The sequence below is a fragment of the Macaca thibetana genome, chromosome 11, assembly GCF_024542745.1.
Source record: "Macaca thibetana thibetana isolate TM-01 chromosome 11, ASM2454274v1, whole genome shotgun sequence".
NCBI classification, from domain to species: domain Eukaryota; kingdom Metazoa; phylum Chordata; class Mammalia; order Primates; family Cercopithecidae; genus Macaca; species Macaca thibetana.
Genome location: NC_065588.1, coordinates 117,660,694 through 117,683,822, shown reverse-complemented (window position 1 = coordinate 117,683,822; position 23,129 = coordinate 117,660,694). Strand labels below are relative to the sequence as shown.

The 23,129-nt window shown below is 43.1% G+C and overlaps 1 protein-coding gene across 3 annotated transcripts in view; it reads left to right on the top strand.

Moving 5' to 3' along the window:
* The window catches only part of ANAPC5 (anaphase promoting complex subunit 5), a 46,240-nt gene that overhangs the window by 1,269 nt on the left and 21,842 nt on the right, over positions 1-23,129 (top strand). The window contains exons 2-10 of one of the 3 annotated variants that reach the window (XM_050747914.1): positions 3,639-3,718; positions 4,517-4,626; positions 5,493-5,685; positions 9,846-9,912; positions 13,683-13,784; positions 15,350-15,540; positions 19,686-19,767; positions 20,449-20,538; positions 22,978-23,120. In XM_050747914.1, coding sequence (XP_050603871.1) covers positions 3,639-3,718; positions 4,517-4,626; positions 5,493-5,685; positions 9,846-9,912; positions 13,683-13,784; positions 15,350-15,540; positions 19,686-19,767; positions 20,449-20,538; positions 22,978-23,120 — 1,058 coding nt within the window. Of the gene's footprint in view, positions 1-3,638; positions 3,719-4,516; positions 4,959-5,492; positions 5,686-9,845; positions 9,913-13,682; positions 13,785-15,349; positions 15,541-19,685; positions 19,768-20,448; positions 20,539-22,938; positions 23,121-23,129 lie in introns of those variants that run through there. The other 2 variants (XM_050747913.1, XM_050747915.1) reach the window with 2 other exon arrangements.

The following is a 23,129-nucleotide window of genomic DNA, read 5'->3' as shown; positions in this document are numbered from 1 at the left end:
TTGCCATGTTACCCAGGCTGGTCTTGAACTCCTGGACTCAAGCGATCCTCCCGCCTGGTCTCCCAGAGTATTGGGATTACAAGTGTGAGCCACTGCGCCCAGTTGTCATGTGTTATTTCATTTTGCAGACACAGGTCTAGCTCAGATACTTAAGTTCCTTAATTCATTTGGATCTCAGTTTTCTGTCTGTAAAATGGGAACAGTAGTAGAAACTGTTACTATATGTAATAAATGCTCAGTGTTACTAGTATTTTCATTTTAGTGTGTTCACATAGGGCATATATCTTCCCGTATAGCAGTTGTGGCTTTTCGATTTATATTCATGGTTACGTGATTGACAGCCTTCTCCCCCATTAGACAGTAACCTCCACGAGCGCAGTACTTAGTTCTATTTTTGTTTAGCAGTACATTCCCGAAGCCTCCTGAAAAGTCTAAGTAGTTTTTTGTAAAATTAATGAAATGCGATAGAGGTAAATGAGTGCACTGAGGTGAATGGAGACGCTTTTTTTTTTTTTTTTTTTTTTTTTTTGAAACGGAGTCTCGCTCTGTCGCCCAGGCTGGAGTGCAGTGGTGTGATCCCGGCTCACTGCAAGCTCCGCTTCCCGGGTTCACGCTATTCTCCTGCCTCAGCCTCCTGAGTAGCTGGGACTACAGGCTCCCGCCACCATGCCCAGCTAATTTTTTTGTATTTTTAGTAGAGACAGAGTTTCACCTGTGTTAGCCAGGGTGGTCCCGATCTCCGGACCTCGTGATCCGACCGCCTCGGCCTCCCAAAGTGCTGGAATTACAGGCATGAGCCACTGCGCCTGGCCCGAGGATTTCTTACAGAAAGTGTGAAGCTGTGTCTTGATGGATAAGCATTATCTGTTGAGTAATACTGATGGCAGAAACAGATCTGGGTTCCTGGGCCTCCATATTATGGGATCTTAAGAGATAAACTTAATAAAATTAGTATCTAGAGTTGCATTTATATTCCTTAGTATAGTTTATAAAGGATTTAAAAAAAAATTATCACTTGTATTTGTGGGTGAGGGGAATGGGAGGAGGGGAGACCTGAGGACACGACGGTTAAGAGACTTACCCAGTTAAATAAAAGGCGCGTCTTTATAACTTATAGTTCCCAGGGCTAGCCACGTTTGCTATTATTATAAATGCATTTCCCTCCATTGTTAAAGTTAGGATACTAAAATTTTGGTAAATAAAAGGCTGAGTGCGATGGCTTATACCTGTAATCCCAGCACTTTGGGAGGTTGAGGTGGGCGAATCACTTGAAGTCAGGAGTTTGAGACCAGCCTAGCCAACATGGTGAAACCCCATCTCTACTAAAAATACAAAAAAATTATCTGGGCATTGTGGTGTGCACCTGTAGTCCCAGCTACTCGGGAGGCTGAGGCAGAAGAATCATTTGAACCCAGGAGGCAGAGGTTGCAGTGAGCCGAGATCATATCACTGCACTCCAACCTGGGCATCCGTCTCAAAAAAAAAAAAAAAAAAAAACAGTGATTCTGGTCTCTTAACTCTCACCTTCCTGCTCATGCTGTTTTTTGCTGTTTAGAATTCTCCTTTCTGGTTTTTAAACTGGCTAACTACTATACAGTTATTTAATTTTTTATTTTTAAATTTATTTTTTTAATTAATTAATTTTTTTTTTTTAAATTGAGACCGAGTCTCGCTCTGTCGCCCAGGCCGGAGTGCAGTGACACAATCTCGGCTCACTGCAACCTCCGCTTCCCAGGTTCATGCCATTCTCCTGCCTCAGCCTCCCTAGTAGCTGGGACTACAGGTGCCCGCCATGACGCCCTGCTAATTTTTTGTATTTTTTAGTAGAGACGAGGTTTCACCGTGTTAGCCAGGATGACCTCGATCTCCTGACCTTGTGATCTGCCTGCCTTGGCCTCCCAAAGTGCTGGGATTACAGGCTTGAGCCACTGCGCCCGGCCTGTGTTTTTCAAATTTTTTTTAGAGTGGTGAGATCTCACTCCCTCAGTCATCTGGGCTGGAGTGCCGTGGCGTGATCATAGCTTACCATGGCCTCCACTTCCCGGGCTCAAGCTGTCCTCCTACCTCAGTCTCCTAAGTAGCTGGGACTGCAGGCACCTGCCACCATGCCTGGCTAATTTTTAAATTTTAGTAGAGATGAGGTCTCCCTATGTTGCTCAGGCTAGTCCTGAACTCCTGGGCTCAAGGGATCCACCTGCCTCAGCTTCCCAAAGTGCTGAGATTATAGGCATGAGCCACCACACCTGGCCCCCTGCTGTACAGTTTTAATCAAAATGTATGTAGAGTTCATGTAGTAGCATTCCAGCCAGACCTCAGCTCCTTTACTAACTGTTTGACTTCTTAAATTAGTTAATTTTTGGCTGGGTGCCTAGACTTTGGGAGGCCGAGGTAGGAGGATCACTTGAGCCTAGTAGTTCAAGAGCAGCCTGGGCATGGAGTTTCACCATGTTGGCCAGGCTGGTCTTGAACTCCTGACCTCTAGTAATCTGCCTGCTTCAGCCTCCCAAGGCGCTGGTATTATAGGCATGAGCCACTGCGCCAGGCCCTGAATGGTCTTTTTAATGGCTGCATTATATTTCACAGTAAGAAAAGCAACATAATTCAACTCTGTATTATAAATTAAGTCTCTGTTGGACTTACAGGCTCTTTTCAGTTTTTCTTCATTTCAACCAATGCATGCCAAAATAACTCCCCTAGAAGTGCAATTGCTGGGTTATCCGCATCTAAAGTTGGCATATATGCAGTCACCTTATTCTCTGAAAAAGATTCTGTATTTAGTTTTAAATCTCAACTAGACTGTAATCTTCTTGGTAGCTGAGGTTGCATACTCTTGTTCCTCATGGTACTCTTTTTTTTTTTTTTTTGGAGGCGGAGTCTTGCTCTGTTGCCCAGGTTGGAGTGCAGTGGCATGATCTTGGCTCACTGCAACTTCTTTCTCCCGGGTTCAAGCCATTCTCCTGCCTAAGCCTCCCGAGTAGTAGCTGGGACTACAGGTGTGTGCCACCATACCTGGCTAATTTTTGTGTTTTTAGTAGAGACGGGGTTTTGCCATGTTGTCCAGGCTGGTCTTGAACTCCTGACCTCAGGTGATCCACCCGCTTTGGCCTCCCAAAATGTTGAGATTATAGGCGTGAGTCACTGCACCTGGCCTCTCGTGGTACTCTTTATAGACTTCAGCGCATACTATGTCTGCATATGTTACAAGGTTTAGGAGAAGATCAAATGAGATTATGTTTGTGAAAAATAGTATTTGTTTAGTGTTTTCCAGTTTACAAAGCACTTCGTATTATCTTATTTAATCTTTGCCAAAAACAAGGGAGAGATTATTATCTCCATTTTGTTGATGAAGGAAACTAGGACTCAGAGGTCACAATTTTGCCATGGTTACAAAATTAAGAAGGAAGGAACAGTGGATCCTCAGACTATAAATCCTGTGTTTTTTTTCTATTTTAAACCATTCCACTGACTAGACAAAAATGGTATGCAAATGTGAAATATTACTTTAGTGTTTTAGGTACATAGAAAAATCCTTATTTGCATATTTGGAGTGATTATTAAATGAATTTATGTTTGCAATTCTTTATCAGTCTCCAGCTCTTTAAAATGTATCCATACCTCCCTATCTCCCCTTTACACAGGGCCCAGATATTACACTGTCAAAACTTTACAAGTTAATTGAAGAATCTTGTCCACAACTGGCAAATTCAGTGCAGATCAGGTAAACTTCATTTTCTTCTTTATATATGAAAAGGTGTCAAGGTAGACGAAAATCACAAAAGGGTATGTGGTAGTTAATTCTTTTAAAAAGATACCTTTATTATTCTAGGTTGTTTTCCCAAGAACTTTTACTTAGGTTTTTTTGTTGTTGTTGAAAAATGGATAGCTGTTTTTTTTGGAGACAGGGTTTCACTCTGTTGCCCAGGCTGGAGTACAGTGGCACAATCAGGGCTCACCGCAGCCTGGACTTCCTGACCTCAGGTGATCTTCCCACCTCAGACTCCCGAGTAGCTGGGACTACAAGCATACACCACCAAACCTGGCTAATTTTTTGTAGTTTTAGTAGAGATGGGGTTTTGCTGTGTTGCCTAGGCTGGTCTTGAGCTCCTGGGCTTAAGCAATCCGTCCGCATCTACCTTGCAAAGTGCTGGGATTGCAAGTGTGAGCCACCGCACTTGGCTGAAAAATTGATAACATTAAACATACTGTTTTATAGCTTTTTTCCCCAAATTTTATAATTCTTTACCCATCTTATTCTTTTCAGTCACTGCGGATAATTGCATTTTTACTGGTTGATGTGATAGTTTGACAAATTTTATGATCAAGAAAACAACAATGATACTTTTCCTAAATATGGGAGTAACATTTTGAATCATGAAGTTTGTTTTATGAGCCACCATTTTATACAAATCTCTGAATTGCCTGTAAACTACATTATTCGAGATAATTGAGGAATATGAAACGAGAGAAGTTGTTCAAAGGGCCTTTCTAAAATATGCACCTCGATTTTCTCATTCAGAATCAAACTGATGGCTGAAGGCGAGTTGAAGGATATGGAACAATTTTTTGATGACCTTTCAGATTCTTTCTCTGGAACTGAGCCAGAGGTTCACAAAACAAGTGTAGTAGGTATGAAACTCTTCTAAGAAGAGCAGAGAGTATTTTCATTGAAGTGAGCAGCTTTCTAAGTCATGTCTGTCATTGCTCTGCTATATCTGTGAACAGACTCAGTGGGGATGTTGGAGGTGTTGCAGTTTGTATTTATTGCCTTGCTGTTTTGATCTATATTTAAATTATTAACTATGGAAAAGCACCTTCTGTTTTGTCTACAATAGTAAGAGTCAGAGCCTGGTCCTGGGGTTTTTGGGGGTTCCCAGCTCTTTCTCTCACAGTCTTCTGGATCACTTGCCTGCATGGTCCATCTGTGAGTGAGGGTCACCAGCCCAGACTTACGAAGAGAGGTAAGTAAAAATACATTACTGATACAGTATGCAAAGTGAGGGCATACATGGTGTTTCTTTGATGCTTTTCTATTAGCTTTATCCCATGCTCTATCCCTCTGGCTTTTTTGCATGGTAATTTTTATGTTATTCAGCGTGAGCTGTTTCTCTATCTCTTCCTATGTGCCAGGCTCTGGACGTGTAAGATAGACATGGAATTTCCTCTTATGGAGATTACCTCTGGTTGGGGTAGCCAGTTGGTAAAAGTAAACACATAAATATCATTTCAGATAATGTAACAGCCATGAAGAAAGTAAAATGGAAGCCTTCAGGTGGAGGTGGGGTGGGTAGATTGAGCCCTGTATAAGAAGAAACCAGCTTTGTAAAGGACTGGGGAAGAACATTCCAGGAGGAGGGAATGGCAACTGCAAGTGTGTCTTTCTTATTCTTCTGAAGGAAGAATTGCAGCAAACAGTTGTTGCCGTTGTGGAGTTGCCGTTGTGTAGCCTGGATGTCAGTTAATGCTTTCCCCTTGTCTCTGGTCTTATTTTGTAGGTTTGTTTCTGCGTCACATGATCTTGGCCTACAGTAAGCTTTCTTTCAGCCAAGTGTTTAAACTGTACACTGCCCTTCAGCAGTACTTCCAGAATGGTGAGAAAAAGACAGTGGAGGATGCTGATATGGAACTGACCAGTAGAGATGAGGGTGAAAGAAAAATGGAAAAAGAAGAACTTGATGTATCTGTAAGGTAATTTGGCTTTTTCTGACAGGGATCCTTTTTCTGCGAAATAGTATAATTTTTAAGTGCAGTAAGTCCTTGTTCATGTAGAGTTCATGTGCTGCCTTATGCTCTTTTTACCCCTCCAGATCTGGGAAGTTAACTGATAAAGGCTTCACCAGTGGGTCCCTTGCCCTCTGACTTGTGATTGGCCAATGGGAGTCACTGGCAGGAAATCCCAAGGGCCAGGGAGAATAAGGTGGAGTGTGGATTCCTTGGGGGTCCTGGGGAGCTGGCTGTAGGGTCACAGCTTCTGTCAGGTTGCCGTTTCTGCACTCCTTCAGTGGGTTCGGTCACTAGGAGCAAGTGTTTGTCGGCCCCAGGTGAAAGGTTCCCACTGTTACCAGTGCGGGGGACTATGTTGTCTCTGATGACTTCTCTGTCCTTTCCCCTACTTTTGTAAAGTGATCTTTTGTTAAACTCTTCTCAGACTACTCAATTCGAACGTGTTCTTTGCTTTCTGCTGGGTCCCTGACTGGTATTGTTCGTTAAATCAGAGTGAAGTAACAATTGATTAATTCAGTGAAAATTTACTGAATGCCTCCTAAGGTCTAGTCTCTAAGGAAGCTGTTGTAAGGAAGTTACTCACCTAGTTGGCCAAGCCCAAAATCCAGTAGTGTCCTTGATTCCTCCGTGCCCTTCACCCCAGTCCCTCAGCAGATCCGGTCAGTCCTTCCTCCTTGCTATGTTTGGAACTTGTTCACTTATTGCACGGCCACTGCTACCCGTGGAGTCTAAGCACCAAACCTCTACCAAATCTGCTCACCAAATCTGCACTAGCTTCAGTTTTCTTCTTGACTTAACTCCTGTCTCCCTACATCTGTTCTTCAGGCAGCATCCGGGGAAGCCCCTAAGAATATTAATCAAATCCCAGCACTTTTCTGCCCAAACCCTTTGGAACTTACAGAGGAGTCTCAGCTTACCATGGCTTCAGTGCCTGTATAACCCGGCCCGATGATCTTCCCTGACCTCTTTCTCTTTACTTTCCCGTTCCCTCTCAGCATCGTGACTGCTCTGGCTCTCCTTCAGTTTCCTGACTACTCCAATCAGTTTCTGCCTCAGCTTGCCTGGAATGCTCTTCCGTGGCCTTTCACCTCGTGTGCTCCCTTTCACCGTTCAGATCTCAGCTCAAGTTTCCTCAGACAGGCCTCCCTGAGCACGAGGTAGCCCCTATCCCAAATACTTTCTTTTTCTTTCTTTTTTTTTTTTGAGTTTGAGTCTCGCTGTCGCCCAGCCTGGAGTGCAGTGGTGCGCTATTGACTCACTGCAACCTCCACCTCCTGGATTCAAGCGATTCTCTTACCTCCGCCTCCCATGTAGCTGGGATTACAGGTACCTGCCACCATACCTGCTAATATTTTTGTATTTTTAGTAGAGACAGGGTTTCACCGTGTTGGCCAGGCTGGTCTCAAACTCCTGATCTCAGGCAGTCCACTCGCCTTGGCCTCCCAAAATGCTGGGATTACAGGCATGAGCCACTGCACTCAGCCCCAAATACTTTGTATTTCTTTATTCCTCCATACCTCTGATCACTAAGTAACCTTCTTAAGCTTGCTTGCTTATCTGTTTCCCCTGCCTCTTCACCCCTTGAGAACTGAGACCCTTCTCTGTCTCGTTTCATCACATTTCCCCAGTGCTTAATAGAGTGCCTGACTCGTAGTATGTGTTCTGTACCTGAATGTTGGATGAATCAATAAGTCTATCACCCATACTGGTAACTGGCCCGGTAACACACTTTGTATTAACTGTCCTTTCTTTTGCTGTTTTACTTCTCCTTCCCCAACTACTATTATCTGGGATTGCTTCCAAATAAACTACTTGTACTTGCAGGCAAAAAGATATGTATTTCATATTCCCTGGTGTCAAAGAGCCTGTGGTCTGGTGAGGAAGGCTGACAAGTAAACAGATACAGTGTCCAGAGCTCTGAGAGAAGTAAGCCCCTCCTGCCCTAGGGAGGTGGTCAGAGGACCTTATCATTTACTGGGAGCTTATCATTTACTGCATTGTAGGTTGTTAGGCTACCGTAATCCCCAGGGTGGCAGGGGGTGACGTTGTTTATAAATGGGAAATGCTTATCGCACTTTCTATGAGTAGTTTTTGTACTGTTACATGATTTGTTCAGCACATATTGGGAGCAAGAGGATAATAGTACCATTAACTGCTCCCCAAAACTCATTTCCTGACAAATGCTTCTTGTCTGGTGGAAAGACAACATAGTGTGTGGTTAAGAGTCTGGCTCTACAGTCAGACCCACAGGTTTGCCTGCTGCTCCTCTGCCTTTGGTCTATGAGACCTTGGGCAAGTTACTCACCCTTTCTGTGCTTTGAGCTCTTTATCTGCAAAATGGGGCTCATACCACTTCCCCAGAGGGTTCCAGAATTAAATGATAAATTCATACAAAGTTTTCAGAACTATGCCTAGAAATGTTAACTGTTATTATTCTCTACTTTCTTTTAGTTATTTCTCCTCAGAAATGCTTATAGGCTACAGTGTAATCCTTTTTCTAGCTACTTTATATGCTTAAAGTAGCAAAGTGTCACTTCTGCAGAAATGTTAAAATTCAGACTTTTCTTATTTGGATTGGTTTTCTCTTAAATTAACTTGATTTATTTAGGTCTAACTCCATCTTTTTGTTTTTATCTTATTCCAAGAAGTCATTTATGTATAATCTAATATATTTACTGTAAAGGTACATGGTTTCAGAAAATTGTGCATATTTAGTAAACTGAATTTAATCATGAAAATTGAAGAAACGTTTTCTTTTTTTCTTTTTTTTTTTTTTGAGACAGAGTCTCACGCTGTCGCCCAGGCTGGAGTGCAGTGGCGCGATCTCGGCTCACTGCAAGCTCCGCCTCCCGGGTTCCCGCCATTCTCCTGCCTCAGCCTCCTGAGTAGCTGGGACTACAGGCGCCCGCCACCGCGCCCGGCTAATTTTTTGTATTTTTAGTAGAGACGGGGTTTCACTGTGGTCTCGATCTCCTGACCTTGTGATCCGCCCGCCTCGGCCTCCCAAAGTGCTGGGATTACAGGCTTGAGCCACCGCGCCCGGCCAGTTTTTTGTATTTTTAATAGAGACGGGGTTTCACCATGTTAGCCAGGATGGTCTTGATCTCCTGACCTCGTGATCCGCCCGTCTTGGCCTCCCAAAGTGCTGGGATTACAGGCGTGAGCCACCGCGCCCAGCCTGAAATGTATTCTTTAAATTTAAATCTAACTAATGATTATAATTCTTTGTCTAAAAAGAAATTACTTTGTTAGAGAACCTTTTTATTTTATAGGATGTTCTTACGTATATTTTTAAACTCTTTTTTAAAGGAAAATTTCAATTTTTTAAATTTTTGTGATCTTTTCTTTTCTTTTTTTTTTTTTGAGATGGAGTCTTGCTCTGTCGCCCAGGCTGGAGTGCAGTGGTGTGATCTTGGCTCACTGCAACCTCCGCCTCCCAGGTTCAAATGATTCTCCTGCCTCAGCCTTCTGAGTAGCTGGGACTACAAGCACACACCACCATGCCTGGCTAATTTTTTGTATTTTAGTAGAGATGGAATTTCACCATGTTAGTCAGGATGGTCTTGATCTCTTGACCTTGTGATCCACCTGCCTCGGCCTCCCAAAGTGCTGGGATTACAGGTGTGAGCCACTGCACTTGGCCTACTCTATGTTTTCTTCTAAGAGTTTTTAGTTTTTTTAATTTAAAAATGTACTATTTATTTTTTATTACTAGCAGGTGGAAGGAAGATCTTCTAAGAGTTTTATAGTTTTTGGCCTCACATTGAGGTCTTTGAGTCTTTGCGAGTTAATTTTTGTTTATGGTATTAGATAAGGACTCACCATCATTCCTTTGCATGTGGATGTGCAGTTTTCCCAGCATCACTGGTTGGAAAGGCTGTCCTTTCCCTATCAAATGGTCTTGTCGCTGTTGCCAAAAACCATTTGACCGTGCATGCCAGGGCTTCTTTCTGGGCTCACTGCATTGATCTCAACATCACTTTTTAAGTTTTTCTTTCCTAGTTCTGAGGAGAGAATTAAATTTTTTGAACTCTTTTGATACAAGAATCCATTTGATTTTATAAATGTTATCATTTTCACTTATGTATAATTCTTTACTCTTTTTGTTTTTTTATTTTTTCCAGAGAAGAGGAGGTATCTTGCAGTGGGCCTCTGTCCCAAAAACAAGCAGAATTTTTTCTTTCTCAACAGGTATGTGAATTCTGTAGTTTTTCATGAACTTCTGTTTTAGTCCTGTGATGTGTGTCATGGCATAGGCCCGTTATGTGCATAGGTTTGTTAGTGAATCTGTGTCAGCCTTTACTCTTGGTCCCCTCTGCTTCACTAATGAAGCACTTGTAACTCTGTGCCCCTTCCTATTTTGTGTGTGATTTTATTTTTCTGTTAAAGTTATAATCAAGGTTCATTTAGTAATGGTATGTGACTAACAGCCTAAAACCCTGTGGTTTAAAAGACTTGCTTCCCTTCTCTCAACATTTTATTATAGACATTTGCAAACGTAAAGAGAGCCTGAAAAACAGTGTATGTAATTACCCATACCTATTACCTTGATTCTACAATTAATATTTCTGTTTTATTTATTTAATTTTTTATTTATTTATGTTTTTGAGACGGAGTCTCACTCTGTCGCCCAGGCTGGAGTGCAGTGGTGTGATCTCCACTCACTGCAAGCTCCGCCTCCCGGGTTCACGCTATTCTCCTGCCTCAGCGTCCCGAGTAGCTGGGACTACAGGTGCTTGCCACCGCGCCTGGCTAATTTTTGTATTTATAGTAGAGACGGGGTTTCACCGTGTTAGCCAGGATGGTCTCGATCTCCTGACCTCGTGATCCGCCTGTCTCGGCCTCCCTAAGTGCTGGGATTACAGGCGTGAGCCACAGCACCCAGCCTATTTATTTATTTTTTTGAGACGGAGTCTCTCTCTGTCGCCCAGGCTGGAGTGCAGTGGCGCGATCTCAACTCACTGCAAGCTCTGTCTCCCGGGTTCATGCCATTCTCCTGCCTCAGCCTCCTGAGTAGCTGGGACTACAGGTGCCCGCCACTGCGCCAGGCTAATTTTTTTTGTATTTTTAGTAGAGACGGGGTTTCACTGTGGTCTCGATCTCCTGATGGGGGTTTCACCATGTTGGTCAGGTTGGTCTCGAACTCCTGACCTCAAATGATCCATCTGCCTTGGCCTCCCAAATTGCTGGGATTACAGGCATGAGTCGCCACACCCATCCTGTTTGCCTGTTAATTATGCTAAAACAAGTCCTGATATGGAGATGCTTTCAATTTTTATTCTGAAAGTCAAATTATCTTCTCCTACCTGTTTTCTTCCACAGCGTTTTTTTTTTTCCCCCCCCAGATGGAGTGTCGTTCTTGTGGCCCAGGCTGGAGTGCAGTGGTGTGATCTCGGCTCTATTAAAACACAAAAATTAGCTGGTGTGGTGGCATGTGCCTGTCGTCCCAGCTACTTTGGAGGCTGAAGCAGAAGAATCACTTGCACCCATGAGGCGGAGGTTGCGGTGAGCCAAGATTTCGCCACTGCACTTCAGCCTGGGCGACAGAGCGAGACTCCTTCTGAAAAGGAAATTAAATTAAAATTAAAAAAATTAAAAGGCAAACAGCAAAGGTGTTCTTGGGCTCTAATACTTTGGAAAAAAGCATTTACGATAAATGTGACAGTGAAAGTTTAGGTTTTGGATTTGGTTTAGAAATCATATTTTCAGGCCAGGCGCGTTGGCTCACGCCTGTAATCTCAGCACTTTGGGAGGCAGAGGCAGGTGGATCACCTGAGGTCAGGAGTTTGAGACCAGCCTGGCCAACATGGAGAAGCACCATCTCTACTAAAAATAGAAAAAATCAGCCAGATGTGATGGTGGACGCTTGTAATCCCAGCTACTTGGGATGCTGAAGCCAGAGAATCGCTTGAACCTGAGAGGCAGAGGTTGCAGTGAGCCAAGATCGTGCCACGGCACTCCAGCCTTGGTGACAGAGCAAGACTCTGTCTCAAAAAAAAGAAAAAAGAAAAAAGAAAGAAATCATATTTGATGATGAGACAAAGTTTACAATATAAAATGAAAAGAACAGGAAATAAAGTTACAGATCATATTCTGATTTTGTTAAAAATATAATGTGTGTGTATACATTATATAAATTTAGAATACACCCTGTATTGTAAACATATTGTGAGTTTATTAAAAATATAATGTGTATACACAATATATGTTTACAATACAGGGTGTATTGTAAATTTATATAATGTGTATACACACATTTTTTTTTTTTTTTTGAGACGGAGTCTCGCTCTGTCACCCAGGCTGGAGTGCAGTGGCCGGATCTCAGCTCACTGCAAGCTCCGCCTCCCGGGTTTACGCCATTCTCCTGCCTCAGCCTCCCGAGTAGCTGGGACTACAGGCGCCCACCACCTCGCCCGGCTAGTTTTTTGTATTTTTCAGTAGAGACGGGGTTTCGCCGTGTTAGCCAGGATGGTCTCGATCTCCTGACCTCGTGATCCACCCGTCTCGGCCTCCCAAAGTGCTGGGATTACAGGCTTGAGCCACCGCGCTCGACTTACACACATATTTTTAACAAAATCAGAATATGATATGTAACATATATATATACACACACACACACGGAACAAAGACTCGATAATATACACTAAAGTATTAGTAGTGTTATTTCTTGGTAGTGGGATTGCAGAAGATTTTTGTTTTCTTCTGTAGGTTTTCTATATTTTTGGAATAATTTTTCCCCCTACTACACCTACATAATAATTCTTTTTTTTTTTTGAGACTCAGTCTTGCCCTGTCACCCAGGCTGGAGTGCAGTGGCATGATCTCAGCTCACTGCAACCTCTGCCTCCCGGGTTCAAGTGATTCTCCTGCCTCGGCCTCCCGAGTAGCTGGGATTACAGGTGCGCGCCACCACACCCGGCTAATTTTTTGTGTCTTTAGTAGAGACAGGGTTTCACTGTGTTGGCCAGGCTGGTCTCCAACTCCTGACCTCATGATCTGCCCGCCTTGGCCTCCCAAAGTGCTGGGATTACAAGTGTGAGCCACCACACCTGGCCAATAATTTTCTATAATGATATAAATTAACAATGGAATTAGAAATTATTTTTACTTAAAAAAATTTTTTTTAAAGAAATTATTTTTAAACAGAGATGAGGTCTCAGTATATTGCCCAGGTTGTTCTTGAACTCCTGGGCTCAAGCAATACTCCTGCCTCAGCCTCTACCTCCCAGAGTTTTGGGATTATAGGCATCAACCACCACACCCTGCCCTTAGAAATTACTTTACTTATAGAAAAACTCATCTAGGTAAAATTGGAGTAAAGTGTCTATAACCCAGTTAAATGTAAACATTTAATTTGTAGCTAACTTTCTACATATGTTATATAATTGTTGCTGATATTATCCATATGAAACAAATAAGTAGGGCTGGGGCAAGGCACCTGGCTCCTATAAGGCCTCATACAGGCACTGGAAAAGAAGCAAACACGTTACTTGCCTGGAAGGAGCTTACAGTCTGGGGTGGGGTTACATTGGCAATTTTACTGTAGTTTGATAGTGCTACAGGAAGGGTAAATGCAGAGGGCTTATGGGAGCATGGAGGGGCTTTTAGGATCTCACCTCATCTAGAAGGTGACAGAAGCAGGTGGCCTGGAGGATGAGCTAGGCGTGGGCGTGGGTTTGCTCAGCCTTGGGTAGTGTATGGCTGGGGAGTGATGGGTGGGAGGCTTGGTGTTTCTGGAAGAGGAAAGTGTTTTCGTATATGGTCAAGAGGAGAGCATGTGGCAGGGTCCACCTTCAGTGTGCCTAGAGTGAGGGGAGACCAGCCAAGGCTGGCTAGATGAGGGGCCAGAGCCTGAAGGGACCCCTGTAGGAAAGAAAATAATCAGGTGATGCTAGTTAGTATATCTTTTCATATGTTTATTGACCCTTTCTTTCTACTGAGTTATCATTTTTAAATTTCAGGCTTCTTTGCTAAAGAATGATGAGACTAAGGCCCTCACTCCAGCTTCCTTGCAGAAGGAGTTAAACAATTTGTTGAAATTTAATCCTGATTTTGCTGAAGCGGTGAGTCTTTCCCAGAATTTGTTGCTGTGTTAGAAAGGAATGACAAGGCTACTTTTTTGTTTGTTTGTTTTTGGAAATGGGTCTTACTCTTGCCAGGCTGAAGTGCAGTGGCATGATCTTGACTCACTGCAACCTCCGACTCTGGTTCAAGCGATTCTCCTGCCTCAGCCTCCTGAGTAGCTGGGATTACAGGCACGTGCCATCACGCCCAGCTAATTTTTGTATTTTTAGTAGAGACAGGGTTTCACCATGTTGGCCAGGATGGTCTTGATCTCCTGACCTCATGATCTGCCTGCCTCGGCCTCCCAAAGTGTTGGGATTACAGGCGTGAGCCACTGCGCTCAGCCAAGGCTACTTTTTATATTGAGTAGCTTTGCAAATGAGGATCAGCCCATTGGCCCAGGTTCTTGAAGGAAATCATGTTCTTGGCAGGCAAACAACTTGGTATAGGTTGCAAAGCTCCTCCCTCCCTCCCCGGGCCATAGGCGATTTCTTCAAACTCTTGATGTTCTCTTTCAGTCATCTCCCTGATGTTGTAAAGTTTAGACTGGAGATAATATACTAGACTGATGCAAAAAACTTTGTTTGTTTGTTTTTTTTGGAGACTGAGTTTCGCTCTTGTCACCTGTGCTGGAATGCAATGGTGCGATCTTGGCTCACTGCAACCTCTGCCTTCCAGATTCTAAGTGATTCTCCTGCCTTAGCCTCCCGAGTAGCTGGGATTACAGGCACCTGCCACCATGCTGGCTCATTTTTTGTATTTTTAGAAGAGATGGGGTTTCACCATGTTGGCCAGGCTGGTCTCGAACTCCTGACCTCAGGTGATCCACCCTCCTCAGCCTCCCAAAGTGCTGGGATTATAGGCGTGAGCCATCGCGCCCAGCCCAAACGACAGTTTTGAGGCTGAAAAGCTCTTTTCCTTTCTCTTCTTTTGTCAGTGTTTATTTTTAAAGTTCTAATAATTACATTCCTTAATGGATTTTTTACTCGGGAAATTTTCTTAAATAGTATTTGGATTTTCCATCTGACTTTGTGTGTAGAAATATATCTAGTTTGCTTCCTAGTAACTGAGATCTGCCTGTTAGGAAAGTTTCGGTGACTCAAAAAAAAAAAAAAAGTAGAAAATAATTAACTTAGTAAGCTAGTAAGTCTCAGTGTGTTTTAACTTGTACATTAATAAAACTTAATTTTATAATTTGTATATGAATTCAGGTTTTAGGATCTTTAATTCTGAACTCTAAGTTTTCCTCAATATTTGAACTAGGTAAGGCCCAGTATTCTCATCTATCACTCGTGTGACCAGTGACATAATGGCGTATATTTGAGATAAAACTGACACAAATACTAATGGAACTCCCATTTTTAATTTGTGGACTCCCTCTAGGGGGAATGTGTCTTGAAGCTGTTTTATTCTGCCTCTAGGGAGAAGATTAAGCTAAACTATGACCATCTTATTACAAGGGTATGGTATACACTAGTGTTTGTAGCCAGTGGAACTCTCTGCAGTTGTCTTACACAAGATGTATTTACAGCATTTAAAATACATTGATTATTTCTTGTTTTAGCATTATCTCAGCTACTTAAACAACCTCCGTGTCCAAGATGTTTTCAGTTCAACACACAGTCTCCTTCATTATTTTGATCGTCTGATTCTTACTGGAGCCGAAAGCAAAAGTAATGGGGAAGAGGGCTATGGCCGGAGCTTGAGATACGCCGCTTTGAATCTTGCTGCCCTGCACTGCCGCTTCGGTCACTAGTAAGTTTATAGACTTTCGTCCTTGCGCAAATTGAAGAAACTGATAACAATAAAAGATCTGCTATTTGGCCGGGCGCGGTGGCTCACATCTGTAATGCCAGCACTTTGGGAGGCCGAGGTGGGTGGATCACGTGAGGTCAGGAGTTCAAGACCAGCCTGGCCAACATGGTGAAACCCCATCTCTACTAAAAATACAAAAACTAGCCAGGCCTGGTGGCAGGCGCCTGTAGTCCCAGCTACTCAGGAGGCTGAGGTAGGAGAATGGCTTGAACTCGGAAGGCGGAGGTTGCAGTGAGCTGAGAGCGAGAGCACGCCATTGTACTCTAGTCTGGGCAACAGTGAAACTCCGTCTAAAAAAAAAAAAAAAAGATTTGCTATTTTGTGGAGAAAAGAAAAGGGAAAAGAAGTGGAAGAAATGAATTCTGAAATGTTAATTGTGATGCGTTTTTTAAAAATGTATTTTTTAAAAAGAAGAAAAGAAAGAAACTCATTAACCTGGACTAGTCAGTAACTTCCATAGAGGGAACCTTTTTTGCACTGGAATAAAGTTAATGAAAACCTTCTGCCTAAATAGTCTGCCCTCTAGTGTCACTATTTAACATTGCCATCTTAGTGCCTGGCCTCTTTCATTACTTCTAAGAACAACAGGCCGTTCAGTGGAAAGGAAATTAGGTCATTAGGCCAGAGAGTCCCTAAAGGAGTTTTTGGAGGTAAAAATGGGGATGCAGAAGCTATTTTTCGTATTTCAAAAAGCCAGAAGGCAGTTGTGCCTTTGCTGGATGAAAGACTACATAGGATTACTAAAAGTCACGTTTGCTTTCAGATAGAATTCAGGCCGCTCAGTCAGGTGACACTGGTTTATACTGTTGCCTCGATATGCCTGTGTTTTTAATGAATAGAAATAGGAAAATTGGTCAATTATTTTTTAGTAAATAGAATTAAGTAGATAAAACAACTTTCAAAACATGGAGACTATCTTGGAAATAATAAAATCATGTAAATAATGGCAAAAGGTGGGAAATTACTAATTCAAAGATCCCTTTGCCCCCCCACCTGCCCTGTGGTTTTTTACCAGTTGAGAGAAGTGTAGTGTTTGCTATAGGCATCCTTGAATACAGACTATAGCGTGTATTAATGGGAGTATAGTGTCCACAGTTCAATAATGGAGACGTCTATCCCTTTCTCTGTGTGTCAGGCAGCACCTAGGGAATTCTTTTTATTTCTGGTTGTCAGGTTTTTTTTTTTTTTTTTTTTTAAGAGACAAGGTCTCACTCAGTCACCCAGGCTGGAGTGCAGTGGTGTGATCATAGCTAACTGTAACCTGAAACTCCTGGGCTCAAGCAAGCAAGCCCTCTCAGCCTCCTAGCTATGACTACAGGCATGCACCACAATACCCAGCTAATTTTTTTTTTTTTTTTTTTTTGAGATGGAGTCTCGCTGTGTCACCCAGGCTGGAGTGCAGTGGCCGGATCTCAGCTCACTGCAAGCTCCGCCTCCTGGGTTTACGCTATTCTCCTGCCTCAGCCTCCCGAGTAGCTGGGACTACAGGTGCCCGCCACCATGCCCAGCTAGTTTTTTGTATTTTTTAGTAGAGACAGGGTTTCACCGTGTTAGCCAGGATGGTCTCGATCTCCTGACCTCGTGATCCACCCGTCTCGGCCTCCCAAAGTGCTGGGATTACAGGCTTGAGCCACTGCACCCGGCCTTAATTTTTTTTTTTTTTAATTATTTTTCATAGAGATAGCATCTTGCTATGTTGCCCAGGCTGGTCTCAAACTCCTGGCTTCAAGCAATTGTCCCACCTTGGCCTTCCAAAGTGCTGGGATTACAAGCATGAACCACTGGGCCCACCCAGTTGTCAGGTTTTAAAAGGGACACAGACAAGCTGAAGCTTGTGTGGGGAACAGTCTCAGGGTGTTGAGACATTCAAAGCCATATCATATAAGTAATGTGGGAGGGATGTGAGTTGTTTAGCCTGGAGAAAAATGACTTATCCAAGCATGTGTTGGACATCTTTATGTAGTAAAAGGTCATGTGAAAAGAGCTTAGATTGATCGAGGGTATGGCTACGGGAGAAGATTGAGAGCTGGTAATTAAGTGTAAGTTAAAGGACAAAATATTTCTGCTCATTATAAGGAAACGGTTTCCCCTTATTGAACCCTCTGAGGAAGGCATCAGTGGGGTGCAGCGGCCTAGACCAAAGATGTTATTAAGGGTATTCAAACATCAGATTGATGGTTGTACCCAAAAATGTTTAAGGCGCCAAAAAACTCCATGATTTTTGCGACATTCCATGATATCTTGTAATAACTAACTGCAGCCTCGCCACCTGGATTCAAGTAATTCTCCTGTCTCAGCCTCCCAAGTAGCTGAGACTACAGGTGCGTGCCACTACGCCCGGCTAATTTTTATATTTTTAGTAGAGATGGGGTTTCACCATATTGGTCAGGATGGTCTCAAACTCCTGACCTCAGGTGATCCACCTGCCTCGGCCTCTCAAAGTGCTGGGATTACAGGCGTGAGCCACTGTGCCTAGCCACAAATAATACTTTGATGAACAGAATTTCTTCTTTTTATTTGTAAAAATATAGAGATGAGGTTTCGCTATGTTGCCCAGGTTGTTCTTGAATGCCTGGTCTCAAGTGATCCTCCAACCTTGGCCTCCCAAAGTGCTGGGATTACAGGCATGAGCTACTGCACCCATCTCAGAATTTGTCTATGTTTACAGTATTATCAATGGGTAGACAGCTAATTGCACAGAATATAAACAAGGAAAGGTAGATTTTTATTAATGTGTACATTTTCCTTAATTCCTGATTTATTCAGGCCCAGCCTTCTTTGTTTCTGGTCCTGGATCTATGGGCCTGTGTAAATCTTTGTCACTTAGCTAAAAGGATTTCTTGAAAATCCTTGTAGTTATTTATTGAGCATTTACTGTGTACTAGGCACTATTATAGGTACTAGGGATACAGCAGTGAAAAAGAAAAAAAAAACCCTGTTATAGAGCTTATATCAGGGGAGGTAGGGAATAAACAATGCTAAGCATAGTTGTAATATCTCAGGTAGTGATAGGCCAAGATAAGAGGTTAGAAAGTGATGGCAAAGTGCTCTTGTTTGCTCTTGTTTTCCTGAGTAACACTCTTACTCCAGATACATGCATAGATCACTCACTCCTTCAATTTGTAAATCTCTGTTTAAATATAAAGGTAGCAGATCAGCCCTCCTTGATCTCTGCCAACTTAATATTTGAACAGACATTTAAAGGAAAAAAATATTACAGAAGTGGGAATCCCCAAAATACTTTCTAAAACTAGCTTTGGGCTGGGCACTATAGCTCATGCCTATAATCCCAGCACTTTGGGAGGCCAAAGAAGGAGGATCGCTTGAGGCCAGGAATTGGAGACCAGCCTGGGGAACACAGTGAGACTTTATCTCTTTAAAAAAATTAGCTGAACATGGTGGTGTGAGCCTGTAGTCCCAGTCACTTGGGAGGCTGAGGCAGGAGGATCGCCCGAGGCCAGGAGTTTACCAGCCTGGGGAGCATAGTGAGACTCTTTATCTATTTAAATAAAAATTAGCCTACCAGGCATGGTGGTGAGTGCCTGTAGTCCCAGCTACTCGGGAGGCTGAGGTCCATCGCCTGAGCCCAGGAATTCGAGGCTGTAGTGAGCTAGGATTGCGCTGCTCTACTCCAATGTGGGTGACAGAGGGAGACCCTGTCTCTAAAAAACAAACAAAAAAGTGATTTTGAAAAATGATAAAAGTAACAAATGCACATAGTAAGAAAAAAGTTCAAATAATGTAGGAGGGAATGCCATGAAAAGTAAAATATTATGTCCTCTCCTTGCCCCTCCCCTCAGCAGTGCACCTTTAAAATAAACGTCTTAGGAGCAGAGATAAAAGTCTTTGCTTTATGCCCTTTTCGTAGAAATTCCCCTTAGAAGAGACATGTCCTATATTTCCACTGTCAGTGTTTTCTGCTGCTGGGGTTGGGGCATGCCTCTGAGAGAATAAGCCCAGAAATAGTTACAGCTTCCAACCCAGAGACCTGCACTTGGATGACTGTGTACACATGACTTCCTGCTATGGTTGCTTATGCATGTTTGTGATTATTAATGAGATATTAATGTTTAGTCTGTCATTAGTCAACAGGCAGAGCTCGCCCTGCAGGAGGCAATTAGGATTGCCCAGGAGTCCAACGATCACGTGTGTCTCCAGCATTGTTTGGTGAGGCCGTCCTCTGGTCTTGGGAGTTTTGTTCACGGGTTGAGTTGGCCTTCACAAGGCCCCATTTGAATTGGGTTGTTTTGCAGTTGGAGCAGAGATCTTCAGCAGTAAAAGGAAACAAGTTAGGTGGTCATGGGAATTCAGAAAGGGCAACCTAGCTTTACTTATCTTTCTTAATTCATGACATCTGTGTTGCTTTTGGCATATATCTGGTCTACAAAGTTTAATGCAACTTGCCATGAAAGAAGAGAAAAAACCTTTATCACATTTAGGACTGGCATTAACAAAAGATATATGCTACACTTAGTAACTGGGTGAGATGTAGTCCTGTAATAGCAAAATCACCAAGCACAAGTGGAACACAGAAGCTACTTGACAAGCACCTGAGAATCTTATTTCTCAATTAAAGGCCATCTAGGAGCTTCATGATTTTTTTCTGAAACACCTGCCCCTCAGTGGCTGGCAGGTGAAGCAGAACAATGACTCGTTTATTTCAGCCTGGCTTTAATGGTGTTGATATGTTTGACAGGTCTCATTGAGATTCTTGATATTTCTTGAAAGAGTATCTGAGAGGATTCATTTTGTCCCTTTTAAATTCCTTCTTATGACCACATTGATATTTCACTAGAACATCAGCCCATTGCCATTGTTATGATATATTTTGATGATTTCTCTTGCCAGAGCTGGCTTTATGTGCTGGGGCAGAAGAGATCCGATAGCTATGTTCTGCTGGAGCATTCTGTGAAGAAAGCAGTACATTTTGGGTTACCGGTAAGGCTCATCTTTCTGTGCTGTGAGATTGTTTCCATAAATGGTCGAGCCTTTGTCTCTTTTTCTGCCCACCTCTGTCATTAACCAGCGATAGATTTAGAATGGGTTTCAAAGTGTGGTTTTATTCTTGGCAGTTTCATATGACTTTAATTATTAATCAGACCACTAAATTCTGTGTGGTAGGTTTTTCTCTGTTCCCTGTATCCTAATAACATCTGTGGAAATTCCCTTTACCAATTTGATAAGAGATTGTTGTTTAGTTTATTGAGCAACATTAATTTTAGCACATAGTCACTTAGAAAAATTTTAGCAAAGGCTTATTTTTAAACCAGGGATTGGTGAACTTTCCAGCCCTTAGGCCAAATCTGGCTTTCTGCCTACTTAGGGGCTTCAGGCTGAGTGGATTTTACAATTTTAAGTGATTGGGGAAAAAATGAACAACAGAGAAGAAATGTGTGACAGAAACCAAATGTGGCCTGAAAAATCGAAATTATTTACTCTCTGGCCCTTTATAGAACAAGTTTGCTGATCCTTGTTTTAAACAATAAACAAAGCCAGGAACCAATAAACCTGACAGGCAGATTTGTCCTTTCTCATTTTGAGTGATAGGGAAGGCCGTGAATTATAGTCCTCAATGACATACACAGAGGGACATTGAAAAGACTTATCTGGCCAGGTGCAGTGGCTCACACCTGTAATCCCAGCACTTTGGGAGGCTGAGGTGGGTGGATCACCTGAGGTCAGGAGTTCGAGACCAGCCTGGCCAACGTGGTGAAACCCGGTCTCTACTAAAAACACAAAATTAGCCGGGTGTGGTGAAACATGCCTGTGATCCCAGTTACTTAAGAGGCTGAGGCAGGAGAATCGCTTGAACCTGGGAGGCGGAGGTTGCAGTGAGCCGAGATTGCGCCATTGCACTCCAGCCTGGACAACAAGAATGAAATTCCATCTCAAAAAAAAAGGAAGCACAAGCTTGGAGAACCTTATTCTCACTCAGAAACACCTATTGAAAACTAGACCATAGGCAGTGGGACTGCTTAAGCATTCTGTCTTATGAAGTTTGTGACAGACTTTGGTAAAATAGAAAGTAATTATGTGTAGTAATTTAATGTATACACTTTAAAATCTGGGCCTGGCGCGGTGGCTCACGCCTGTAATCCCAGCACTTTGGGAGGCCAAGGCGGGTGGATCATGACGTCAGGAGTTTGAGACCAGCCTGACCAGTATGGTAAAAGCTCGTCTCTACTAAAAATACAAAAATTAGCCGGGCGTGGTGGCGGGCGCCTGTAGTCCCAGCTAGTTGGGAGGCTGAGGCAGAAGAATTGCTTGAACCAGGGAGGCGGAGGTTGCAGTGAGCCAAGATTGCGGCACCGCACTCCAGCCTGGGTGACAGAGCAAGACTCCATCTCAAAAAACACCCAAAAACCAAAAAACAAATCTGTAGCTTGTCCTTTGATTCACACCTGGGAAAGAAACTTATACATACAGAATTGATTATAATGACAAAAGTGGCTCCTTGAACTAAGTGTAGGCTTAACTACAATTTTTGCCATGAATTTAAGCTGGCATTTTTTTTTTTTTTTTTTTTTTTTTGAGACGGAGTCTTGCTCTGTCCCCCAGGCTGGAGTGCAGTGGCCACATCTCAGCTCACTGCAAGCTCCGCCTCCCGGGTTTACGCCATTCTCCTGCCTCAGCCTCCCGAGTAGCTGGGACTACAGGCGCCCACCACCTCGCCCGGCTAGTTTTTTGTATTTTTTAGTAGAGACGGGGTTTCACTGTGTTAGCCAGGATGGTCTCGATCTCCTGACCTAGTGATCCACCCGTCTCGGCCTCCCAAAGTGCTGGGATTACAGGCTTGAGTCACCGCGCCCGGCCTAAGCTGGCATTTTTTAGTTGAGCTTTCATCCTTGAAGATGACACCAAAAGTTAATGACAAGATAATTTTGTTGCTCATGATAGGCATCCTTTTTTGATCTCCTATTACATATGTGCACAGCACTGTTTGACATCTATTATTTCATTGTAATCCTTACGATAATTCTTTATGATAGGTTTGATGCCCATTTTACAGATGAGGAAGCTGAGGCTTAGCTAAGAAGCTAAGTGACTGGCCCTAAGTCACACAGTAAGTAGCAGAGGCAGTGTTTAAGTCCAGGTCCATCTAATGCTAAAGCCCTGCTGGCTCTTTCCCGTGTACCCTCTGCCTCTCTCCCAGACCCAGTTTTTCAGGAACACATCTCGTATGGATCAGGGTTAAGGCCAGGTTATAGGTACTTTCCTTTTAAATAGTGCTGTCACTGTGCATGTGCTGAAATGTGAAATCCACCACATTTCTGAAGAGCAAAACAAATTCTGTCATGTAATCTCTATCTTGGGTCGTGGGTATATCTGTCCCCTTAGTACCTCGCCTCCCTGGGAATACAGTCCCTTGTTCAACAGAGAGCTTTTGCTGGGAAGACGGCAAACAAGCTGATGGATGCCCTAAAGGACTCCGACCTCCTGCACTGGAAACACAGCCTGTCAGAGCTCATCGATATCAGCATCGCACAGAAAACGGCCATCTGGAGGCTGTATGGCCGCAGGTAGGTCTC